Source organism: Ischnura elegans, chromosome X (assembly GCF_921293095.1).
Source record: "Ischnura elegans chromosome X, ioIscEleg1.1, whole genome shotgun sequence".
Lineage (NCBI taxonomy): Eukaryota > Metazoa > Arthropoda > Insecta > Odonata > Coenagrionidae > Ischnura > Ischnura elegans.
The window spans coordinates 25,645,137-25,668,211 of NC_060259.1; the positions used below are offsets into that span (position 1 = coordinate 25,645,137).

General features: G+C 37.1%; 1 protein-coding gene across 2 annotated transcripts in view; it reads right to left on the reverse strand.

The window, feature by feature from the left end:
• LOC124170512 (Golgi-specific brefeldin A-resistance guanine nucleotide exchange factor 1) overlaps positions 1-23,075 on the reverse strand; it is a 72,705-nt gene that overhangs the window by 15,941 nt on the left and 33,689 nt on the right. For both annotated transcript variants that reach the window (XM_046549284.1, XM_046549283.1), the window contains exons 22-30: positions 22,116-22,321; positions 18,603-18,828; positions 17,341-17,543; positions 16,228-16,410; positions 15,069-15,266; positions 11,070-11,183; positions 6,662-6,827; positions 1,336-1,465; positions 497-569 (exon numbers count right to left, since the gene is read on the reverse strand). In XM_046549284.1, the coding sequence (XP_046405240.1) occupies positions 497-569; positions 1,336-1,465; positions 6,662-6,827; positions 11,070-11,183; positions 15,069-15,266; positions 16,228-16,410; positions 17,341-17,543; positions 18,603-18,828; positions 22,116-22,321 (1,499 nt within the window). The remainder of the gene's footprint in view (positions 1-496; positions 570-1,335; positions 1,466-6,661; positions 6,828-11,069; positions 11,184-15,068; positions 15,267-16,227; positions 16,411-17,340; positions 17,544-18,602; positions 18,829-22,115; positions 22,322-23,075) is intronic.

Below are 23,075 nucleotides of genomic sequence, written 5' to 3' on the forward strand. Positions count from 1 at the left end.
CAACATGAAAACATGATTAAGAAAGACATCAAGCAAATAGAAGTTATAAAGTAGCCCCTTATCAAACTTGATAAAGAGAAGCAAAGCCTTTCACCCTTATTAATAAAAAAAATCACAATTTTAGCAGAGGGAATTCAGATTCCACACAAACTACATCAGTTAAGATATAACAGCAAAAATGAAATAAATAATACTTGCTTAAACAGCAAAAAATAGATGAACAATAGAGTAGGATGATCTTTTAAAACTGTAAATAATTTGCAGTTTGAAGTTCACACATAGACAACATTTAATACATCCAAATAGGACTAATTTAGATCAAAATTGACGTTAAAAGTCAAATTCAGATACATTAAACATTGAATGACTGTAGATGCTACTACCACATAAGATGCATAACACGAAAACCAAACAACAGATGCAAAACTAAACTTGAGGCAAGATATCAACCAAAGGTAAATAGGTCAGCCCAAATGATTACTCAAAAGCACCTCACCTGTCCTGAATGGGTAAACACAGGCACATGGGAGAATTGGGGGCTGTCTGAGCTATCCTTTGTAGTGGGCTGACTGCAATAGGTTAAAAGGTGAGAAAATTTCATTAGTTATTGCATTCCATAAACAACTTCATTGCTCAAAACAAAACAACTAAAATAGCCTTTCTGGGACTTAAGGAGGATTGGTTTCTTTTAAACAAGCCACTGTTAGAAATGATTTAGTTGAGAGCCTAAATTACTGCAAAATTGGTATAAAATGAAGCAATCACATACCTTACCTCATCGAAAATAGATTCTTTTCCCCCTTCTAGTGAAAATGACTGAAAACAGCAATCTTTCTAATTTATTCCCATGATTTTTTTAAAGTCCTCTGCAGTTATCAAATTCAAAGAGAGTCCATTTTCATGAGAATTTTCTTTTCCCATGGGCTAATAAATGATAGTAAAATGCAAGCCCCCAACACTTCCTCCCAGTCCAATGCAGTAAAGTCAATGCAAACATTCTACACTCATCTCCATAGTTCAATGCATGTTTACTTATCAATAAGCCTTTCAATGCACTTTTCAATGTCACCCAGATATTTGACCATTCGAAATAGTGGTGGCCACGCTTCACAGCACTGGCAACTGTATGCCTGCGGCCAGGCCAGGAACATTTTATTTGGCCCCATTAATATTACTAGATTAGAAAGCTTCAACATACATATTACTTTGGTGCAAAAGGCCCATGGCCCTGCCATGGTTGCATAGCCCCAGCCAAATTCCCTGACTACACAAACAATATTTGGGATTTCATACTATGCAAATAGTATTCTTCGAAATACCTTGCAACCGCCTTACCTCTGGAGAGATGGTGTTCCTGGAGGAGAAGATGGCTGCTGACCACTGCTCACCACATTACTCTCACTGGGATCACCCTCAAACGGAAGAGGCACTGCATCACCCTCGGTTAGTTTGCTATGCTGCTCAACTATATATTGAATGGTGTAAAAATTAAGGAAAAATTATCCCTTTTCACCTTAGGCATTTCACATTGAGAACTAAGCATTTTAAGTTATTTTATGCATTCCACTGTTGATAGTTAAATTTTTAGCAGTTTTTCCATACAACTCATTCTACCCCATTACATCTGCCAGGATAAAGGTACTCATAATGTCAAAACGAGCACACATTCTCTGAATTTTAAACATTTGACTAACTCATCTTAACTTACTATTTAAAAAAAGGAACATCAAGGGCAGTTTGATGATTTTCACAAAATAAGGCATACTTGGTAAGCAAGTTACACTGGCAATTGACAGTGCCTTGAATGCATATGCCAATGATGATAAGAAAAATTCTTCTCATAAAGAGAAAAAACTATGACCCAACATAGTTATCATTAGCAGTGGAAAGGTTGAAAGTAAAATTTGTTCATTCTAAGTTCCAAGGAACAACTTCCCACCTGACCCACATAGAAAGAGCCATAATAGCACAGCATCACACATAATAGCATAGCATTAAGACTTCTAGGAATAAACCCAATGTACTACACAGGTGGAACTGTACCCTCAGGGTTCCCACTCCACCTAAATAATGAAATTCACGGTTTTTTCCAGGTTTTCAATGTTTTTTTCAGGTTTTCACGGTCTCAATGTCAAATTCATGGTCCGTTTATAAGTCAACAATAGGACAATCACCGGCCGTATATTAACTAAAAATTTACGTACGCGACATACGCCATGAATGCAAATGCAGCAATGAAAAGTGATAACTGTTATGACGTCAACGTTTGGAAAATTGAGGGCCAACTAAAGGCCCAACCCAACCGTGCTCTTGCCCGGACGCTGAATGCCATGGCCTCCTTTAATATGCGAATGCCCTTAGGACCTTATTCCGTCTGAACACCAGAAGTCCTTTTTTAATTCCTCGCCGAGAGATTGTTTTTTTTGCACACGTTGTTATATCCGCACAGTAACCAAATTTCCCTTACCCAATCTTTCTGAGATCGCGGAAAATATTTATTAAAAATGTTTATAGAATGTAATAAATCAATTTCATATAATTACAGTGGAACCTCAATCTATCGTTTTTCAGGGGGCTGGGCGAAAAAAACGATGAATGCGGGAAAACGATCGATGCAGGAATGTTTGGATAGGTTGCCTATGTCCCAGTAAACGCAGGATTTTGGCGTTTAACTATGATATTTGTTAATAAATTCAAAGAAGATTTTATCCAATTACAGAAATACTAGTACTTTATCGAGACACTAAGGCCATATTGTTGATTCGAATAATATCTCTTTCAAATATTCTAAAGGAACAGGCCACCTCACTAAAAATGTTTGCTCTCCATAATGATATAAGGGATTGAACGAACTACGGCCGTTAAACAGTGGAAAGAAAATTAATTTCCCAAGACCGTACTCTTTGATGCGCAGATGGGAGAGGTAATAATGTTAACACGGGAAGTGATGGACAAAATAAGACACTTACGGAAATACAAACTTGAAACTAACACACGCACAAGCACTCACTTACTCAGGTTTGTGAAAAACACGCTACCGACAGTGACCCACCCACAACAATAGAAAAGGACAAATAATAAAATAAATAAAACACGCTCTCATTCACGCACCTCGCGGGTTTGCTCCAAGGAACAAAAGGCCGCGTAGGACACACGCACTCACTCACTCAGGTTTGTGAAGCTCATGCTTACGACAGTGACCCACTCACACAACAGAAAAGGACAAATAATAAACAAATAAAACACGCTCTCATTCACGCACCTCGCGGGTTTGCTCCGAGGAACAACTGGCCGCGTAGGACACACGCACTCACTCACTCAGGTTTGTGAAGCTCTCGCTTACGACAGTGACCCACTCATACAAAAGAAAAAGACAAATGAAAAAATAAATAAAACACGCTCACATTCACGCACCTCGCGGGTTTGCTCCAAGGAACAACTGGCCGCGTAGGACACACGCACTCACTCACTCAGGTTTGTGAAGCTCTCGCTTACGACAGTGACCGCCACACACACGGGAAATGGGAAGGTAAAGGGTAAAAGTGCCCAAGAAGTATCTCCTGACACCAGGTGTTTCTCCTGCCAAGCAGGCCTCCTCAAAGGAGAATGAGGAGAGAATTTCTGAGGTGGGTGAGTGAGAGCGTGTTTTATTTATTTTTTCATTTGTCTTTTTCTTTTGTGTGAGTGGGTCACTGTCGTAAGCGAGAGCTTCACAAAACTGAGTGAGTGAGTGCGTGTGTCCTACGCGGCCAGTTGTTCCTTGGAGCAAACCCGCGAGGTGCGTGAATGAGAGCGTGTTTTATTTGTTTATTATTTGTCCTTTTCTGTTGTGTGAGTGGGTCACTGTCGTAAGCGTGAGCTTCACAAACCTGAGTGAGTGAGTGCGTGTGTCCTACGCGGCCTTTTGTTCCTTGGAGCAAACCCGCGAGGTGCGTGAATGTGAGCGTGTTTTATTTGTTTATTATTTGTCCTTTTCTATTGTTGTGGGTGGGTCACTGTCGGTAGCGTGTTTTTCACAAACCTGAGTAAGTGAGTGCTTGTGCGTGTGTTAGTTTCAAGTTTGTATTTCCGTAAGTGTCTTATTTTGTCCATCACTCCCCGTGTTAACATTATTACCTCTCCCATCCGCCCATCAAAGAGTACGGTCTTGGGAAATTAATTTTCTTTCATTTGCTCTCCACTCGGCATTTACCCTGCTATTATGGATTTCTCTCTGATATAAAAATCCATGAAACGCCATTTCCAGTACACGTATTCACGAGAGCCATGTGCATGTTATGCCTAAAACAACCGCTTTCGCCGGCACAGTGTTTGGTTGTGAGATGGATCATATAGACCAAAATTAGTCCATTATTTGTAATGTTCCTGTCTAATAAATATATTTTTCATGTTGTTTAGGCAATGTGTAAAGCGTGAACAACTTAGGGTTAATCGTCGGTGGCACACCCGCCTGAGCCTTGGCTTCATCCCACTTCTTGTTTTCACTGGTAGCTCGCTCAACCCCCTACCGTTATGTGCTAGCGGACAGCCTGAGGCGTTCTCCAATATTCACTCGCTTCTATCCCGGATGCTTTTCTTCTTATTCAATTATTTTCAGTCCATCTTTTAAAGTACTCACTTTTTTCAGAAGGGCAATGGTCCGAAGACGGATAAAAATAAAACAAAAAAAATGAAACCTTACTTTATCAAACCCTCATGAAAAACACTTCCTAGTTTGAATTCAACCCACATTGGAAAGTACGGAACCACTCGTGCGAGGTGAAGTTCAGAACTGATGCTATCGCGTACGTCTTACGCAGAACATACTGCAGAGGGTGAAGCATAAACATATGACTGCGCCATGAAATTTTTTGTTCTAAAGAGAAGGCAACTTACACATTCTTTTCTAATGATCGTAGCGCCAGATGAGTAGATAAATTCGGATTGTTAGTAGGGAGAAACAAAATATCTTGAGAAGATATCCCTTCCTCAGTAACTCTTACAACTGAGACTTATAGTATAGCTCGTAAATTGATAACTGATGATAACCTGATATCCTGTTTTTGGAAAAATGCCACATTAACTGCCGAGAAGCTCAGCTACGAGGATATCAAGTTTTGCCAGAAATCATCATTGTATTTTTCCAACTATTTTCTTGTTTTAAATTCTTAAATAACGTTAGAAATACGCCGTGTTTGGTCTCATTCTTTTTTTAATTACGTGCACTTTACAAATATTTCAATCTAATTAAAGTATAATGCCAATTGCCAAAATTCATTGTTAGACACCTTTTGGGCTAATAGGTATTTAAGCAGCAGTTGACCCCCAGAAACTGGGAACTTTGAAGCAGTTACGCTGAAAAAGGTCAGTGGGTGAGAAAAGGGGGGGGGCGCGAAACACGTTCCTATTGTTCTCGTGTAGCTTGATATTTTGTTTCGAAGCTAAGGTCTTCGTAATACGATCCCTGCACGAGCTGAGACCATTTTTTTATTTCGGAGAAGAGGCAAGCTTCAGAGGGGGGGAGGCAAGTTCTGAGTGGAGGGGGATAGCGGATCTTGGGAAATGCGCTAATGTAACTATCCCACGGCACTCAGCTTCTCCCTATTGTAATTCAATCTCCTGGGGGTGTCTGTCGTTATAAGCCACAAACAACTCGTTGTAAACACTTCGTCTCATTTTCGTCAAACGATGGATGCGGGAAAATTATACGACGGGACCGCGATCTTCAAACGATCAATGAGAGAAAACGATATTTCGGAGAATGATGGATGCGGGAAAAAATTACATTGCCTTTACGTAACTTTATTTGAGACCAGGAACGGCTAACAATGAATGCGGGAATGATAGATCGGGGTTCCACTGTATAATGCACTTGGTTTTAAATACATAAAGACAAAATAAATACGTACTGAAACACGTTATTTTCACTTTTACTTTATTATTCACACAGATTAAAACGAGGTGAGCGTAGTCTATTGAGAGCCATTGCCATAAATTGAAAGCCTATTTGCCGTAGAAATGTTTCCTTAAGTAAAATTCCAATGGCAAACTCATATTTCGAAGCATATGGCATGTGCCCTAATTTTGTGTGTGAACCGTGTGAACCCTCAAGTTACAAATCAGATAATTTTCGTAAATGGTTCATTCTGGGTCCATTAGAAATGCAAGTTATTTCATTCATCCTTTTTCAAATACACCATCCCAAGCTATCACTGAAATTGAAACGCTTAGACAAAATAGCAGACTTCCTCCATTAAAATGGAAAATATCGGTCAATGTGTCGTCATTTGTTACGGACCAATTACTACACTTCGAATATTCGTGTGTAGAGAAATGCGTAGACTAAGAGTCTGCGCGTGCCTGACCATGAAACATGATTAACATATCGAATTTGATCAGTCAATCATAGTATTATTATCAAGATTGAGATATTTTTAAGGTTTCATGGCGAAATTCACGGCTTTTTCCAGGTTTTTTCACGGTAGATGAAATTCACGGCTTATTCACGGTTTTAAGGTTTTCACGGTTGAGTGGGAACCCTGACTCTACCACAGATTGCCATATGACTGAATTTCGCCTGTTAATATGCACATATACAATGAATAAAAATGAAAATGCATTCAAAAGAAACAGAAAAAACAAAACGTATAATTTCTATCTGCTATGACACAAAAGAACCAACCAGAGGGATGTGACTTGAAGAGTTCTTCTTTAAGGGATGGTAGGAAAGTGTTGATGCGATCCCAAGTAACAGTCCACAGGGGTGAATACCCATCTGGTGTACTGAAAACCTTTGCTGCATCCATCACCAGAAGCATGTTCTTCAATGACTCCGGAATTGCCTCATACTGCAAAAAATATAATCTTTGGTTATAACTTTACATTAGGGCTGTACGAAATACTCTATATTCCAATGGCTATCAAGAAAAAAACTTGAAAAAAACTAGGCCGGTTTTAAAAAGGTTAATGTCACATTAACATTATGCAGGCACTGACATGTAATGTAAAACACTGAGTTCACATGTGTTTCGATAGTCACAAAGCCAGTGGTTCATTCTACAAAGCATACATACTTAGGGCCAGTTTCACCCACGAGGATAATTGAATTAACTCGGATAATATTCTCCAAAAACCGAGATATTACAACAATTGCATTTCACCAGATGCATTAACTCGGCTCTGGGCTGCTATCTCGGTTTATACTTTTACTGACGATATTCCTCCCATCAAAGCTTATTATCCAAGTTAATCAGAGGGCAGATGTAACATGGTGTGCATGCAGCTTCATCAGCTCTCGGAAAATACGAATGACGGTGATGAAGAATATCGACATTATAATTGGAGACCACATTCATTATGGATAAATGAGCGTGCAAATTATTTAAATATATATTGTAACGTACGTTTCTATACTCATCCCAAAATGGCAAAGGAAACTGCAAAGGCAGTTCTCGCACTCATTGAAGAAGACAAATTTTACTCACAAGGGTAAGTGGAGGTTTTCAATGCCGTATTTTTTATGGCATTTGGAATGGCATACACATCTCTAAACTGTTAGCGGTTCCATTGAATGGGCCTTGGTTTGGCTCTAATTAATTAACTTTTATGCATTACTTTTAACAAGCCTTTAACACATTCAATGCGGATGATATTTTCGCCGTAACCTCCAATGACGGATGGGTGATTTTCCTTCCTAGCGGTGGTGTTGGAAGTAATACAACAGAATTTGCAAATTTTTGTTTCTATTTCACACAATTTGTAAAAAACGTTAATGACATACATATATGCCACCCGTCACCAATAATTGACAATTCACGCAACCCGCATTACACACATGCAATTTTACTTGTATGAAGAGGTAAACTTTGCATATTTCCGTTTATAATACTTCTCCTACCATTGATGCCTTAGGTTAATGACGAAAATATCTTGGAATTAGTCTTTAGGTCTAATTTTTTAGTTTCAAAGGCTGTAGATTTAATTTTTTCAAGTCACAGAAGTAGAACACACAATGAACGGCAATGAAAATATAAATTTATGGAATAAACATTTTTTTTTAATCAAAGCAAATCTATGTTACCTCAGGATTATTGCAAAATTGAAACATTTCAATAAAAATTCTTACAAATTCTTATGATATATTTGAAAGCAAGGCCTTACACAGAGCCCTGGTTGACCTTCACATTCTGGGCCAATCATAGTCACTGTCCTACGGATGCCTTCACGGTTAGTGGAGAAATGAACAGCCTGCATCATTCCTAAAAACCTATCACGGCACATTTTATCCCTGAATATCGGTACTCGCACTAACTCTGACCTCCTCCAATCGTTAGAAATCGTGTTAACCCTAATTGCGCCCATGTGGAGAAGAAGGCCCAGCCAAGTTTCCAGTTCTCCCTGCCCAACGGCTTCCAACCCATTATGCCCTTAGTGAAGGCCCTTGGTGAAGGATTTCGGGGGAAAATGCTTAATGCATTTTACTCCGTCTACGAGAGGATTATTTCAAAGAAAATATCATTTGCAAGTTGAAATAATCCCTGGGAGTGCCGCTGGTAGGGAGGGACTCCAACCTTGGCCTTAAAAATTATCCAGAAAAATAGTACAATTTGTGTAATGGAGTGTTGCATATGTGATTAATATGTTAGTTTTTATGAAAAATAAGACTGTATCTGTACCAAACACCAGAACGTATTAATGACCTACAAAAGGAAAACACCATAATGAACAAAGGACAAGTAATTGATGTGGAGAAATGACTGAGAAAATAGGCCGTAAAATTAGGAAATAAACCCAAAAATGTAAAAAAACGTTATTTGCAATAATGATTTTAAAAATTATTAATAAAGTATAAAATACGACCTTATGGAACGCATGGAAACATTTTGGAATAAAATAGTGAGTTTTGAGACGGGAATACACGTTATTAACAAAAACTAAGTCTGATCATAATTCTTGTGGTTGCACATAAGATATGAATAAATTAAAAAATAAGATAAAAATACTATTTCAAGGGAATAAATAATGGTTAAATGCCGTAATGCTTAAAATGCCTCTGAGTTTATCTATTCATTTCCCCAATTTCGTTTACAAAGCTAAGGAAACAAATACATGAGTTAAAAAATACAAACCACTACTGTACATAATGTAATGCAGTGTTGCATACGCGATTAATATGTTATTTTTTATGAAAAGGAAGAAAATCTGCAATTAACCCCAAGACGTATGAATAACTCAGAAAATGAGATAAAATCAAAATGAATAAACGATTGGTAATTGACCTAGAGAAACGAATGAGAATATATACCGTAAAAGTAGGAAAAAGATCCCAAAAAATCACCCAGGATAAACATAATTTGCAATAACAAAAAAAAAGTTCCTAGATAAGAAATTCAAATATAACATAATCAACGGAAGCACCGCACTAAGATCATTTTTTTATAATGTAGTGAGTATAAAACGGGGATAAATATCTTTAATAAAAAAGTTAGCCTAATCATAATTTTAGTGATAGCACATAAAATATGAATAAATTAAAAAGGAAGGTAAAAAAAAAAACAAATTTAAAAAAATAATCCATTTGTAAGACATGATGGGATATTTGCGATAAGAATAATGAAAAAGAGGTGAAGGAAATGAAAAGAAAAATCCCAACCTGCCAAATTGTTCCAAAAATAGCACTAACGTAAACAAAAAAACACTAAAAATGAAGGAACATGTAGAACTAGAAACGGAAACTTCCGTAATGGTGTAAGGTCACTCCCGAACTGCGGGAGGGTGAAAAAGTAACGCTAGGCACGCTCGGAGCACCCCAGTGACCAGCGGAAAAACAAACTCCCGAAGACATACATTTATGTCTTCTGCCTGAGTGGAAAAACCTTCATGGCATAAATATATATGTCATCCGCACTGAAAGTGTTAATTTCAAAATAACCCACAGTCCGACACATCAGTCGGTATAGAAGTTCCGACGTTGACTCTCACCCAGGGGGCCGGGTTTTGGGTTTACCTCATACCAGTATATTTCGTTGTTTTGATCATACGGTGACAAGTATGTGATTAATTTGAATAGAAGCAAGCATAGGCATGAGGGAAATTTTTTTATCATCATAATCCGGCATGTGATCTCCTTTTGTAAAAGCAATTTCACGTTTCTTTCTCTTTAACTTGAGCTTTTCCATACCTATGCTCTTCTTGAGCTAATGGTTCCAACAACTCTTACCAAAATATGTTTGTATTCATAAATGTTACTAGCTTTTCTTTGAATTTTCTTACATATACATACATACAAAATCCTTAATCTCTGTCCTCTTCCTGAATTAATACCTATGTAACGGCATCATTATCTTCGAAATCACAATTTTACCACTGTAAGACGTAATTAATTATTGTAGCACAAAATAAGCAAGACCTGTGTTTATTTAAATCTGGGAGTCTCGTTAAATTGAAAATTTTCATTTTTAAATAATGATGCATTAAACAAAGGTGCTTATAAGTTTTTTACTGCAATATTCTCACATTCCTTGCTCTTGCCAAACGCAGTTACCCTGTTTTTTATTTATTTTTTATTACCCATGCATGGTATTTGGCAAGGTAAATTAATAAATCCTTCCACGAAAACATCATATTTGAGCTTTTCTAACTCTCATTGTCAATATTAAAACTGTTGCTATTCATTTTCTCACTCTGTACTTGGTACGTACACTTACCGGCTGATTAAAGCTGACTGCATGTCATACGGCTGCTTACCGTCATTTATTTTTCCCACGTCAGAGTTATGAAAAACGTACGAGCCAAATTATTTATTCTGATTATATCGGTTTTTAAAAACGAAGATAAAATGTCGTTGGTGAAAAACGATCCTCACATTACTGAGATAATAATTTTAACCGAGTTTTTGAAAACTGAGATAATAGAGAATATTATCCTTGTTGGTGAAACTGGCCCTTAAACAGCGAAAAAAGGCAAATACATGCAAAATGGCTTTAATATAGAGCAAAATGGCTTTACTTCAATGCTACATCAATGAATTAAAGTAAGTAAAAATTTAATGCACTACAGGGCCAGATAAATGATACAATTGTAAAACTTACCAATAGATCACTCTTCTCAGCATGCATGTATTTGTCCATGAAGTCTAGAATAGTGAGCCAGAGAGCGGTGAATGTTGGCAATGATAGAAGAGGTGATAAGTGATGTAAAAAGACCTGCAAAGTAGAAAATTATCTCCAAATATTAATGAATTCATTCTTATAGCTCAATAGACACATTCAGCACAAATAAACACAATTTTGTTTAAAGACATCCATGGTTTCTAACACTCACAGCCTTAGAAACACTAAACAGTAAAAAAAAACTGTGCACCACAAAGAGAAGAAACCTAATGATTTTTTCAAGTCCTTACTTCCCAATATATTTCCCAATTTCAACCTAGATTAGTCAAAACAGCAAATCATTGAGAAACTAGAAATTTTGAATTATCCAAGATAATCAGAGCTTACTGATATAGTAGCCAGTGAAGAGGGTTAACACAACTGAAATCCAACAGACAAATTTTACACAAGATGAATTCCTAACAGTAGTGTACAGGTGTCCCTCACTAAACATAAATTCACTTAACATAGTTTCTCAGGGACAAAACTGGGTGTCAAAATTACATATTTATGTGTAAGGCATTTGCTTTTATATATTCATGAATTAATAAACAGCTAAAAGGGTATAGTCATTTACATTGATTGATCTCTGTGCAATATAAACTGTATTGAAGCAAATGGACGTATAATAATTTACAAATTCCAATCAGAAAATAGGCTCTGTAACACAGAAATAACTGACTGTAAATGAATACAACACTTTCCCTGTCTTTAAAGCCTACTATGAATAAAGAATACAAATTAAAATAGCATAAAATGAGATGAGGAGTAGTACAGGGTACTTGAAACACACTAGCCAAAAGACTTATAAACAATTTATCAGAGAAATTTGAGCCATCCTTGAAAACAGATCAACAATTAACTGTATGATTCAGGTAGCACCAAAATGGCCCTAGAAAATCAGTCAATGGGACCAAAAGTGTCAAGTATACCACCTTTATTACACCTCTCAGTTAACACAAAATTCGCTTCACACGATACATTGCTGAAGCATATCTTTATTGTTGAACATGGGCTGCCGGTACCAGTAATTACTGTCTTTGAAGAGTTTCAGCAACGAAAGTTAAACTATTCTCATTATGTGTCAACAATTATGGACTATTGAGCAAAGGCATGTGTACCAAAGATTATTGCAATTGAGTGTTCTATTTAAAGCTAGGAATGCAAAGGTTGTCCCTTCATATTGATAATACAGCTCAAAGTACTTATGTAAGCTTCACGCACAGACTACAGTGGAAGCCTGGTTTTGTGAGTACAGCATTTTACGAGAATTGTATTTTTGCGAGTGAAAATCTTTGTACCACCAAATGGACTATGTTTTACAGGTAAAATAAATCGCATTTAGCGAGGTCAAAAAGTTTCTTCCACTGTGTACGCTCGGTTTTATGACATGTATTTCTTGAGGGTGATGCACCGCTGAGCAAGCATTAACTATTATGTTTTGTATTACCTGTTTATTAAACTAAAAATACAAGATGTGTGTCAGATCTGCTACACCTAAAGCCAGTTATGTCTAAGCATTTTTGTGATTTACGGACTTGAGTACGCTCCACGTGCTCCCATTTTATGTTCTTATTTTGTTACACCCAGCTATCAATAGGAGGGGAATAGGAGAAAGATGACAGCGGGAGAGAAGGTTAGTTCCCCCCCATCTTCTTTGGCTGGCTTCATCTCTATATTACAAAAGGCTTCTTATTGACTTACGACTTATGGAAAGCTAGAGCAACATTACCTTTCGCTGCATGCTATCCAGCGACGTATATTTGGCTGTTTCATTTATGCATACGGATGTAGTTTGATCAAGACATCATCAGCTATTGCCATGTAGGAAAATCGCAATTATTACCAAGGTGGTAAAATAACAATCAACCATAGGTAAGCAAGTGAGGACTCAGCACCGCCGAGTAATCAATTGTAAAAAATTTGTAACAGCAGAATTACTCTGCTGATAGCAGAAATCCTCTTCTTAGAGACCAATCATAGTGAATCTTCATTATCTCTTCTTCATACTCTCCAAAATTCAGTATAATTCAAAGTTTAACATCATATCAGCAGAACTGTGATGCACTTCCGTGCAATCTCTAAAATTTGTTAAAACGAATGGCTTAACTTAGATGCGGGTTACCCTCAAGGGCTATGTACTCTGCGAGCACAATTAAAAAATGCTATTTCCTACACCTGATCCTTTGAATCTCTTGGAAATGATTAAAAGCTCCGATATAGACTCCTACGTCAAAAATTATTCCGCTCCTAAGTTTACGACGCAGCATATGCTTCTTTGCTAATCTGTTCCCATGCGGTGCTTTTATTGTAGATATGTAAACCACCCAGGGTAATTTTTTTTCGGAAGAACAGAAGATTTTACATTAAGTAAAATATTTATATCATCCCAATTGCTATCCAAAAAACCCTTAGACTACAGTACGGCCGGGGAGAGTTGTCCAATGCACAGACAGTCCAATGATAGTCCAAAATGAGGGGCAGAGAACCCTGCGCCAGCACGGTTTGCAGCCAATCACTGCCCCCAAAATGCACCTCACACCCTCACCTAGTCATACAATGTTGTTGCATGCATGAGGAGCTACGAAACAAGCCCGAAACACCATAACAAGCCCTTCGTCAAGGTCGTTGTCCCTTCTGGCTCCTTTATTCACAGACGCATTTTGTTTAAATGTTTCCCTTTCCTACCTGGCAACCTTACCCCCTACCCCGAACAATTCTCTGCGGTCAGACTGTATAGAGGGGTGACTCAATGCACCCGATCCTTTGAGCACGATCCAAGGCAGAGGGCTGATGGGGCCTCAGCATTCAGCAGAAGAGAGCGATTGAAAAACTTCTACCATCCCGTCGACTGGATGCGCCCAGTCACACAGCAAAGGAGAGTTGGGATGTGCGTAAGGGGTGGAGTTTACTTGCGTGGAGGGGTGGAGTGTGCTCAGTCTTGTAGGCGTAGTAGTGTTAGGTGGTTTGCGCTAGTGCATCATATCCGGTAAATGTAAATATTTGGACATTAAAATTATAGAGGAGTGCGAGGGTAGCTGGACTTAAAGGACATAACCAGAAGCGGTTTGGTATCTCGTCATTTACGTAGTTCACAATATTAAAGAAAGATACAATTTGTGCAGTAGAGAACAAACTAGGAACACCTAGTCAGCCAAAAATATTTGCAGCAAGGGGAATATCCACAAATGGAATCTGAATGGTGTGATGTTAAAGACGAACGCTGAATACATTTCCAATGGAGAGAAATGTCTTTGCGAGAAATATCTTTGACCACCGAATCATGCCATATTTCAGTAAATCTTTTGGCCAATTTTTCAACTGACTGATGTACTGATTAAACATTCAAAAAGTCAACAAAACCAATATTGTCGACATGATATATTCGCAAAATTATCCAAAAACTTCCACCGCATATCAACGATATTGATTCTGACTAGTTACGCTGTTTTTACAGCTCTCTTCGTGGATCAAAAAATACAAGAACGGGAATAAATTCACCGAAACTGGGGAATTATTATTTTATAAAATTGAAAATCCCCCATTTCCTTCTTTAAATAATTTGATACTCAATTACATTGTGCTTAATAATGACTTTCTACCAGTTTAACTTCATCAAATACCACGGAAACAAAAGAGAAACTGAAAATATGAATGATTATGAGACTTGGGTGGATTTATTCAACTCCTTCGGATACAACGAGCGCTCAGTTTTGCGAGTAATTTCCAAGGGATTATGAGCACTCATAAAATCAGGCTTCTACTGTAATACCTCTTTGACAATGATTCACAATGATGCTCCCTGAGGCACTATCCCAGACGCTTGTGTATCAGAAATTCACATAATTTTTAATGCTTTCAGGATGATACTTGTGCATTCAATTCAGAAAAAAATGACAGCAGTTTTCTAGAAATGGTGCAGAATCAGTTCATCCTTACCTTAGATAAAACGGTTGCAGCCCTCATTCTTGTTTCCTCGATGCCAGCAGGGGCTTGTTGAGGAACTGGCTCCAACAATTTTGTGAGCAAAGGAAAAAGAACTTGATTGAAGCAAGACTCCCATTCATGAGGTGTAAGAGTTTGAAGATCATGAAATAATAGTCCTCTCTGAAGATAGGTTATGGCACTCATTCTCACCTTAAAAGGAAAATGGGGAAATAGCATTTATTAATGTTATATATTTGTCCTCTAAGGTATTTGTTTACAATTAAACAATACTAAAATTATCCAAGTTGAATAATAGACTGACAGAACAATGATCTATGCAAAGTGGCAATGTAAGATGAAGGTCATAGGTTCCCTTCCCTGGCCAGGTAAATTTTTTCTTAGTGCTAATATTGTGAATATTAATGATATTCACATGGCAGGTTTGAAATATTAGTAAAGAACCTGAGCAAACAAGCAAACGATTTGAACAGTTAGAATCTCTCCAAATATTTTAAGCAATTGATGCTTTTAGCATTCAATATGTAGGGAGTTCAATGACTGAATTACACCCGAACATTTTTATCACAATGTTATTTCTATAAATGCTTAATTGGTGTCAGACAGCTTGAAAATATAGTTCCACCCCCCATTAATATTTTAGGCTTGATTTTTGAAAAAAAATTCTTCCACAAACTTAACTGATATTTTAAAATGCACTTCCATTCAGGGTTCATAAAATTCACTTTAAATTAATTCTCTGCATTATATTTTTGAAGTTCCTTTTCAAGGTATATTTTTCCAAAAAGGGAGAAAAAATACTTATAAACATCTCACAGGAAAGTAAACGAACGTTCAAATGGATGATGGTCACCAGGCAAATAGGTTTTAGTCCAATATTTGGTTGTGTTTGATTAAAGAATGAATGGCTTCTGTTAATTACCACTCACATTGCTGTTTGAAAAAAAACTAATGGGAAAATTATCCATCATAAACATTTGAATCGGGTGAGTATCATATTTCTCTCAATATAGTCAAAGAAAATGAGAAAAACAAGGATTCATAAAGTTACTGAAGAGGGGAACAGGAAGTAAGAAGGACAGAGGAAGCCAAATTACATATAACATAGATGAACTAATTCTCACAAACAAAAGACACACAAAACACAACTCACTTGTCTTCGACTATCACAGCAAAGTCTGGCCATGCCTTGTAGTAAAGGACACCAGCCAGTTGACCAAAGGGAAGGTATGAAGGGTTGTACTTGATCAGAATTAGGAACAGATTTCTGCTCCTCGGACCACCATCGGAATATCTGTGCTGTCCTGGTATGCAAGGTATGCATGAGGTCCAATAACTGCCAACAAAGTCAAATTGTGAGAGGCTTTTCAAACAAATTAGAGGAACATAACTGTCTGAAATCAAGCAAGTGACAACAAAATATGGACAAAATACCTCTTATTACAAAGGAGTAATGCTTGAAACCGTCAGCTGAGGAGAGAATGAAACACATTGGAAAACATAACCTCACCTTCATTTAACAGGTTTGTGTCATTATTAGATGGTTGGCAGGTCTATAAGACAGTGCACAACTGAGTTTTGAAGGACTTCATGTAGCATAACAATGAAAATTTCACTTACATGCCCTCCTTCTCATCGCATGAGAGATTTGATGAGAGGAAGACTTCTCAAATTATTTACATTTTCAAACAATGAGATGCATCTTACTCCCAAGTGAGGAGTCAGAATAAAAGTCGCAAACAATAATTTACGTAAAAATAACTTGACTTTGAGACCAATTCTAATTTTAAACGCCATTGTCACCTAACAAATTTTGTAGAAATCTATCCGGTAATGAATACAAAACTAAGGATTTTACATCATTATCAATAGAAACTGTTTCCACCCCTTTCCACCGTGTTCATGAGGTAGTTGTGTGCCAGCAGTCACAGTACACAAGGTCTGTTAGAATAGAACTGGGGAAAAATTGGTATGCTAGGAGGGTTGGAAACCAAATAATCCACTAAGTAGTCTCCTTCAACACCTCCCCCAAAAGTGCCACCATTGTTGAAAGCATTTCGAGAAAGCCTCTTTTGGAATGAAGTTTAACCTGGCTGTCATTGCATCCATCATTTCCTCCCTTTTCTGAAATTGTGTTCCATTAAATGGTCTCTTGAGTTTGTGGAAAAGCCAGACATCGCAGGGGGTCATACTGGGTCATGCTAAAACCTGCATTAAGATTTAAAAAGATAGCTTATTCCTCTAAATTCTAAAAAAAATAAAGTACCTGAATAGATACTTGGTGGTAACTACCAGGAAGCTCTTCAGAATCACTTTCATCTGCATCATAGGGCATGGAAGTACTACTGCTGTAAAGGCTGCTGCGACTCCTTGATTCTGAAGCGTCATCACGCTTCCTACTTTGAGCCTTTTTACGGGATTTGGAAGGATTCTTTTGGGAACTAGACCTTCTCACACTTCTCCTTTCATCTGTAGTGAAGAAATAAATGGATTTAACAACCATAAGCAATTAAAAATTACCTCCATAGTTTAAATACCTTAAAAATTATCTATAAAAATAGTAATGTAAATCTAAAGCCATTACTAAGGATAGCAGATTGACCCTTTTTTATCAAGGAGGAGGATTGAGGAGATAAAACAGTAGGATTAAACAGATTGGGATGGAATATTCTTCATTAATATGACATGAAACTTCACCAAGCTGAGGGGTAAGGTTAAATCAAAACCATAAGCTCTGACATGGTGGAATGGCTCTACAATGGTACTGATACTGAACTTGGGGCTTCCACAGTTTTAACTTAAAACAAAAATGGTTGCAGCTGTTTGGTCATCTTCAGGTACAAACTCTTTGACACCATATGAGCCAATATAGAGGTAAGTGGAGTTGGTTGAGGGTGGAGGCTTTGACAAGAGAATAAATAAACATTTTATAACTAGGAGTTGGTACCATAAGATGGCTGATGACACACAATTCTTTGATTATAAAATCGAATCCATGGTAGTCAAAAAGTTGTATTTCATACCATTTGGTAACCTCTGTTAGGTTAAGCTGCAACATTAAACCACACGACTTATGGGCTACATATATCATAAATTTTAATTAGCTTCCAATAGATATGAGGATAAAATTAGTATTAAAATTGAATTAGACTTTTGGTCACAAGGATAATCTTCTATCAGTAGTGCATGAATGATAAAATAATTATTATAATAATTATTCATGTTTTCCACTCCATCGTCCTTAGGAAATTCATACCACACAAACATGTTTGAATGAACAAGGAATCTACATATCTATGCAGTTGGCTACAAATGCAATAAAAATATCAACTGAAAACATTAACCCTTGATTCAATGCAATAGAAAGTAGATTTGATTTGATGGCACAAGGGCACTAAGGTAAACGATACAATACTACAGGATTACAGAAATCCTTAATTTCACTTTAGAAAAAATATTCTTTTCGTTATTTCACATACAGTGCAAGAAAAAAACAGTATTCAAAGCAAAAATCAGAGTTAAACTTACTTCCATTCAGACTAGCTTCAACAAATGTACGAATGCAATGGACACAATTTTCAAAGTTGTAAGGAGTGATGTGAGCTAAATCCCTGACCAAAAATGCTAAGCTCTCGCAACACTTGACTAATGAATATGGGTCATGGCCAAGAAGTTCACGGTCATGAACTATACTGAACTGGTTCCCAGGCACAGGGCGAACTTGGAGAGGCTGAATTTCTCCCTCTCGACCAACCTATAAAAAATCAAGGTTCAATTAATTATACATGATAAAAGGAACTGATATATATGCATAATCAAGACTTGCTGGTCATAAATAAAGCCGCTAAATAATTACTCATATTAATCAGTACTACTTGGAAAATCTACACTTTTCAGTCCCTCTGGCATAATTATTAGAAGAGTGATGAATACAATTCATGGTTTCACTGCAGATATGAGACAAGGGTTTGAAAGTTCAAGTTTCAAGTCTTGTCTAATCTTTGAAATTGAAATTCAATCAAATCCCTGGATTAAATGTTTAAATGCCCATAGCATGGTGTCTTTAAACAAGGGAGGGAAATATCACCCAGCTGCTGACACCTATATTCCTTTTCCAAAGTCACTGATTAGGGACAGCATCATTGAAATTATGTGTAAAAAAATGTAAAGCAAGTATGACCATTGAATATAACTCATGTCCGACTTCCTTCAAATAAATAAATTATCTAAATTTAAAGGTTGACCATTTATGACATAATTGATGTTTACTTTCCTAGCATCACCCAGAATCCTTCCGTCAAACACATATAAATTGGGTAGATTATAGGGATGGTCGGATCGATATCTCAGATCCAAATATCCACGGATATTGCCCTTCATCAGATACTTTGAATCCAAATTCACTGAAGGCACCGGATCTGGATCCGAAATTTTAAATTTATGCTTCAGCGAATGCAACGTCCTATACGAGGGAGTGGAAAGAGTTCCGATCCCACCTTTGCGTGTACCATTGCACTGCAATGCTTGTCTTATCCATGAACCATTCTGTTTAAAAGCTCTCTTAGGGGTTATGCAACAGAATTTACCTTACTGCAATTGAAGCATTTGCGGGTAAAACACAAGTCAGTATGCGGTGAGAAATTGACAACATTCGGGGGAATCTTATGTGAGGAATATTAAAAGTCAGTAAATAGTTTATCCAAAGATTGAAACCAATTTTCATTTCCAAACGCAAGCATAACATTTTAGATCCTGAGCTGGTAAAGATTTTATCATTTAAAAAAATGATTTGAAAGCTTATAAAAAGGATTTTTAATCAGTAAAAATATTAAAATGTGTATGTAAATCTAAAAAGCATTCCTTTGATTGTATGTACCCAGAGGAAACTTGAATAATTACTTCGTTTTGTAGTAGAAATTTGAAAATGCATTTGGATCTGAAAATATCTGAAGATCATGGATCTGAAAATCATGGATCCATCCATCCCTGGTAGATTACATAGCTAATCACTCAAAAACTAATTCAATAAGAAGGTACTTTCTTCAAGACCCTTTATTGAGTATTCTTTAAAGAATAATTTTAAAATGTGATAGCAGCACAACCCATTCTCTTCCACCTGCCCACTTGGGTTTGCCCTGTCATTCAAATAACATCTGAAGGTCCTGAGGTTGTGGTGGCCATTGCATCGGTCTGTTGATACACTTGTTGCCCTCAGGAGGCAAATATGGAAGATGCATCTATAGCCAGGGGGAGAGACCACCCTTGAGGGTCGTTAACATTCCTTACATAGAGTGGAGGGTGGGCTGCAAAACGTGGGGCATGCCGATGAGGCAGCCAAAGGGAAGAAAGCATAAGTGTAAGATGTTGGTGTAGAACAATGAATGCCTCGACAGAAATTTAGAAATCCACTGTTCTCTTCTCTTACTCTCTAGAGTGAGTGAGTGCTAACAAATGCCCCCAAGGCTTTTTCACCAAGTTATAAATTATAAATTCTACCTTAAAGCTACTCTCATATTGAAAATGCAACTTCTACTTATTTTTATGCAATTTCTCTGCATGTAATTTCACGAGCAACTTAACAATGTATTTAACTGCATATATTTAATGTTCGACGAGGGGTTAGATGGAAGATGGGACTTTCTAGTCCCAATCTCACCCAATAAAGACGTATTATTATTATTACAGTGGAACTTGGTTAGTGCGTTCCTCCTTAGTACGTTTTCCTCCTTAGTACGACGATTTCTCTCGGTCCCGGTACCATCGGAACAAAATACAGGTAAAAGTATTTGGTTAGTACGTTTGAAAAAATTGCGCTTTCCTGGTTAGTACGCTCAATTGCTATATGTGACGCAACCCGCAATTCGTTCTCCAGTATCTTCTTAAGCTCCGAATTCATGATTTAATTTATTATTACTAGCCATAAAAATTCTTGCATTAATTCTACATATCTTTCTTCGACCGTGATTTATCCAACTGCATTTCTCAATTGTTATGACGTGATGAATAATAAAATATGGCCATTTATCAGGAATGTCTGACTATGCAAAACTGCAGCCAATGAGAAGCCGCAATTTTCCCCACCCCAAGCTCCTCACCTTCTATTGCCTCTGCAGTGCCCACTGCGCACAAATTTCACGAGTGGGTTGCTATTGCATGATTTATCATGATGAAGAAATGAGTCTTTTCCAATTCCCACTTTACCTAAAGCAGTACTGCACGACGTCAATGCTACGTAGTACGTGCGTATTTGACTACTGCTGCGGGAGCAGACGATGCTCTGGATTTCCACGCGAAGCTTAGCTTAAAAATACTTGATCTAGGCACGAAAGCAGACGACATTAAGCAAATTTTAAAAGTAAATTTCGACTGTATAATGTAAAATATTCTTGTAATTACCTCGTAATCTAATAATCTTGGGTGTTATTATTCGATATATCGATCGCTATAACAATCGATATGACTTTATTCCAGAAGCGAATGTGTACGGCTGTTGCCGTAATTTAAGGTTAATATAATTTTGTCCAATTTTTATGATGTTTAAAAATAACCCGTTGACATACTCAGGGTTGTTTTTATATTCTCCAAGTATGCTGTGACAAAAAAGAAATGACTTAGCTATACTTGTCCTCTTTCTATAAATACATGTAGGATAAATCACGGGAGAAAGACGCCGTTTTCATGTAATTGTCTTCGTGAAATCTATGAAACATTGTGATTTTTTATTCACATGGTATTGTTTTTCAATGTAGCGCCCATTTTCTTTATTTTAAAGGTGAAAAGAGTTCAGGAAGGCGATCCTACAAGAACTACCGATAGAAATTGTAATTGTGACGACTTTTCCACAGATTGCAATTACCCCGACTGCTATTTTTTACTTTCCTCGTTAGCACGTTTTCCTGGTTAGTATGTTCATTTTTTGTGGTCCCTTCAGAAACGTACTAAACAGGTTCCACTGTATTATTATTATATAGACCACAGAAAACCTCAGCTTGGCCAGTCACTAAGATGAATAAATATAAGACACAAATATGGATCACAAACCAGTATCCATCCACCACTGCTAACAGGAGGTAAGTCTGGACTGGTAGGCCTGGAATGTGAAGTATGATGGGTGGTACGATGACTACGATGGTTGGAGCGTGTGTTCCCTGGACTAGAATACAGTTCTGAGTCTGATGTACAAGTCCTTTGACAACCACTGTCCTCATCTCCACCATATGAGCTGTCTTCACCATCAGACTTGGTACCTGAAAATTTGCATGAGGAAGAAGTAGAGTAGTTTCAATGCTTCAAATTGAATTGCCTCAAATCAAGCACAATTTGGTTTGTACTCTAACAGGAATACTTAGATAAAAAAGGATTCATGATGAAAATATTTGCAGAATTAATTTCCAATGGGGTGGCTCACTTGTACCAAAATCATTAAATTCATTAAAAGAATTCAGAAGATGGAGGGGAATGATATGTTATAATGAAAAAACTTCCCATTAGGTCATTTTCTAACAGGGTTAAAGTTGGAAAATACAAAAGTTGCCGCCCACTGTTCATGAATAGGTGATGTCATCAGGGCTTTGATTAATTTACTTACTTAGGGAGAACCTTTCATTGAGAGACAGAGTCACTCACAACAGTGTAAACAACAACAAACCACATGAGGCCCATGCATAAGGCTAACGGGTAGCTGAGAAGCAGTGACTTGCTAGCTACGAATTCAATATGTCATCAACTGATCTGTGAAAGGATTAAGGCTGTCGATTTTCCCTTGGGAATAGCTTGAGAATTAAGTAAAAAATTGAGAAACAGAAAAATACAGTCATCTTTATTTTTTAAACTTGACAATAAATAAAATTGGTTAATGTAAAGTTGGAAACCTCAAGCATTTGATCTTTTATATTTTATTTTAGCCTTCCACAAACATGATGATGATGACCTGACAGTTAGCTATTACTTTGAAACCCAGGTTGCTTCAACAACAAAATATAATGTGGAACCAAAAAAATA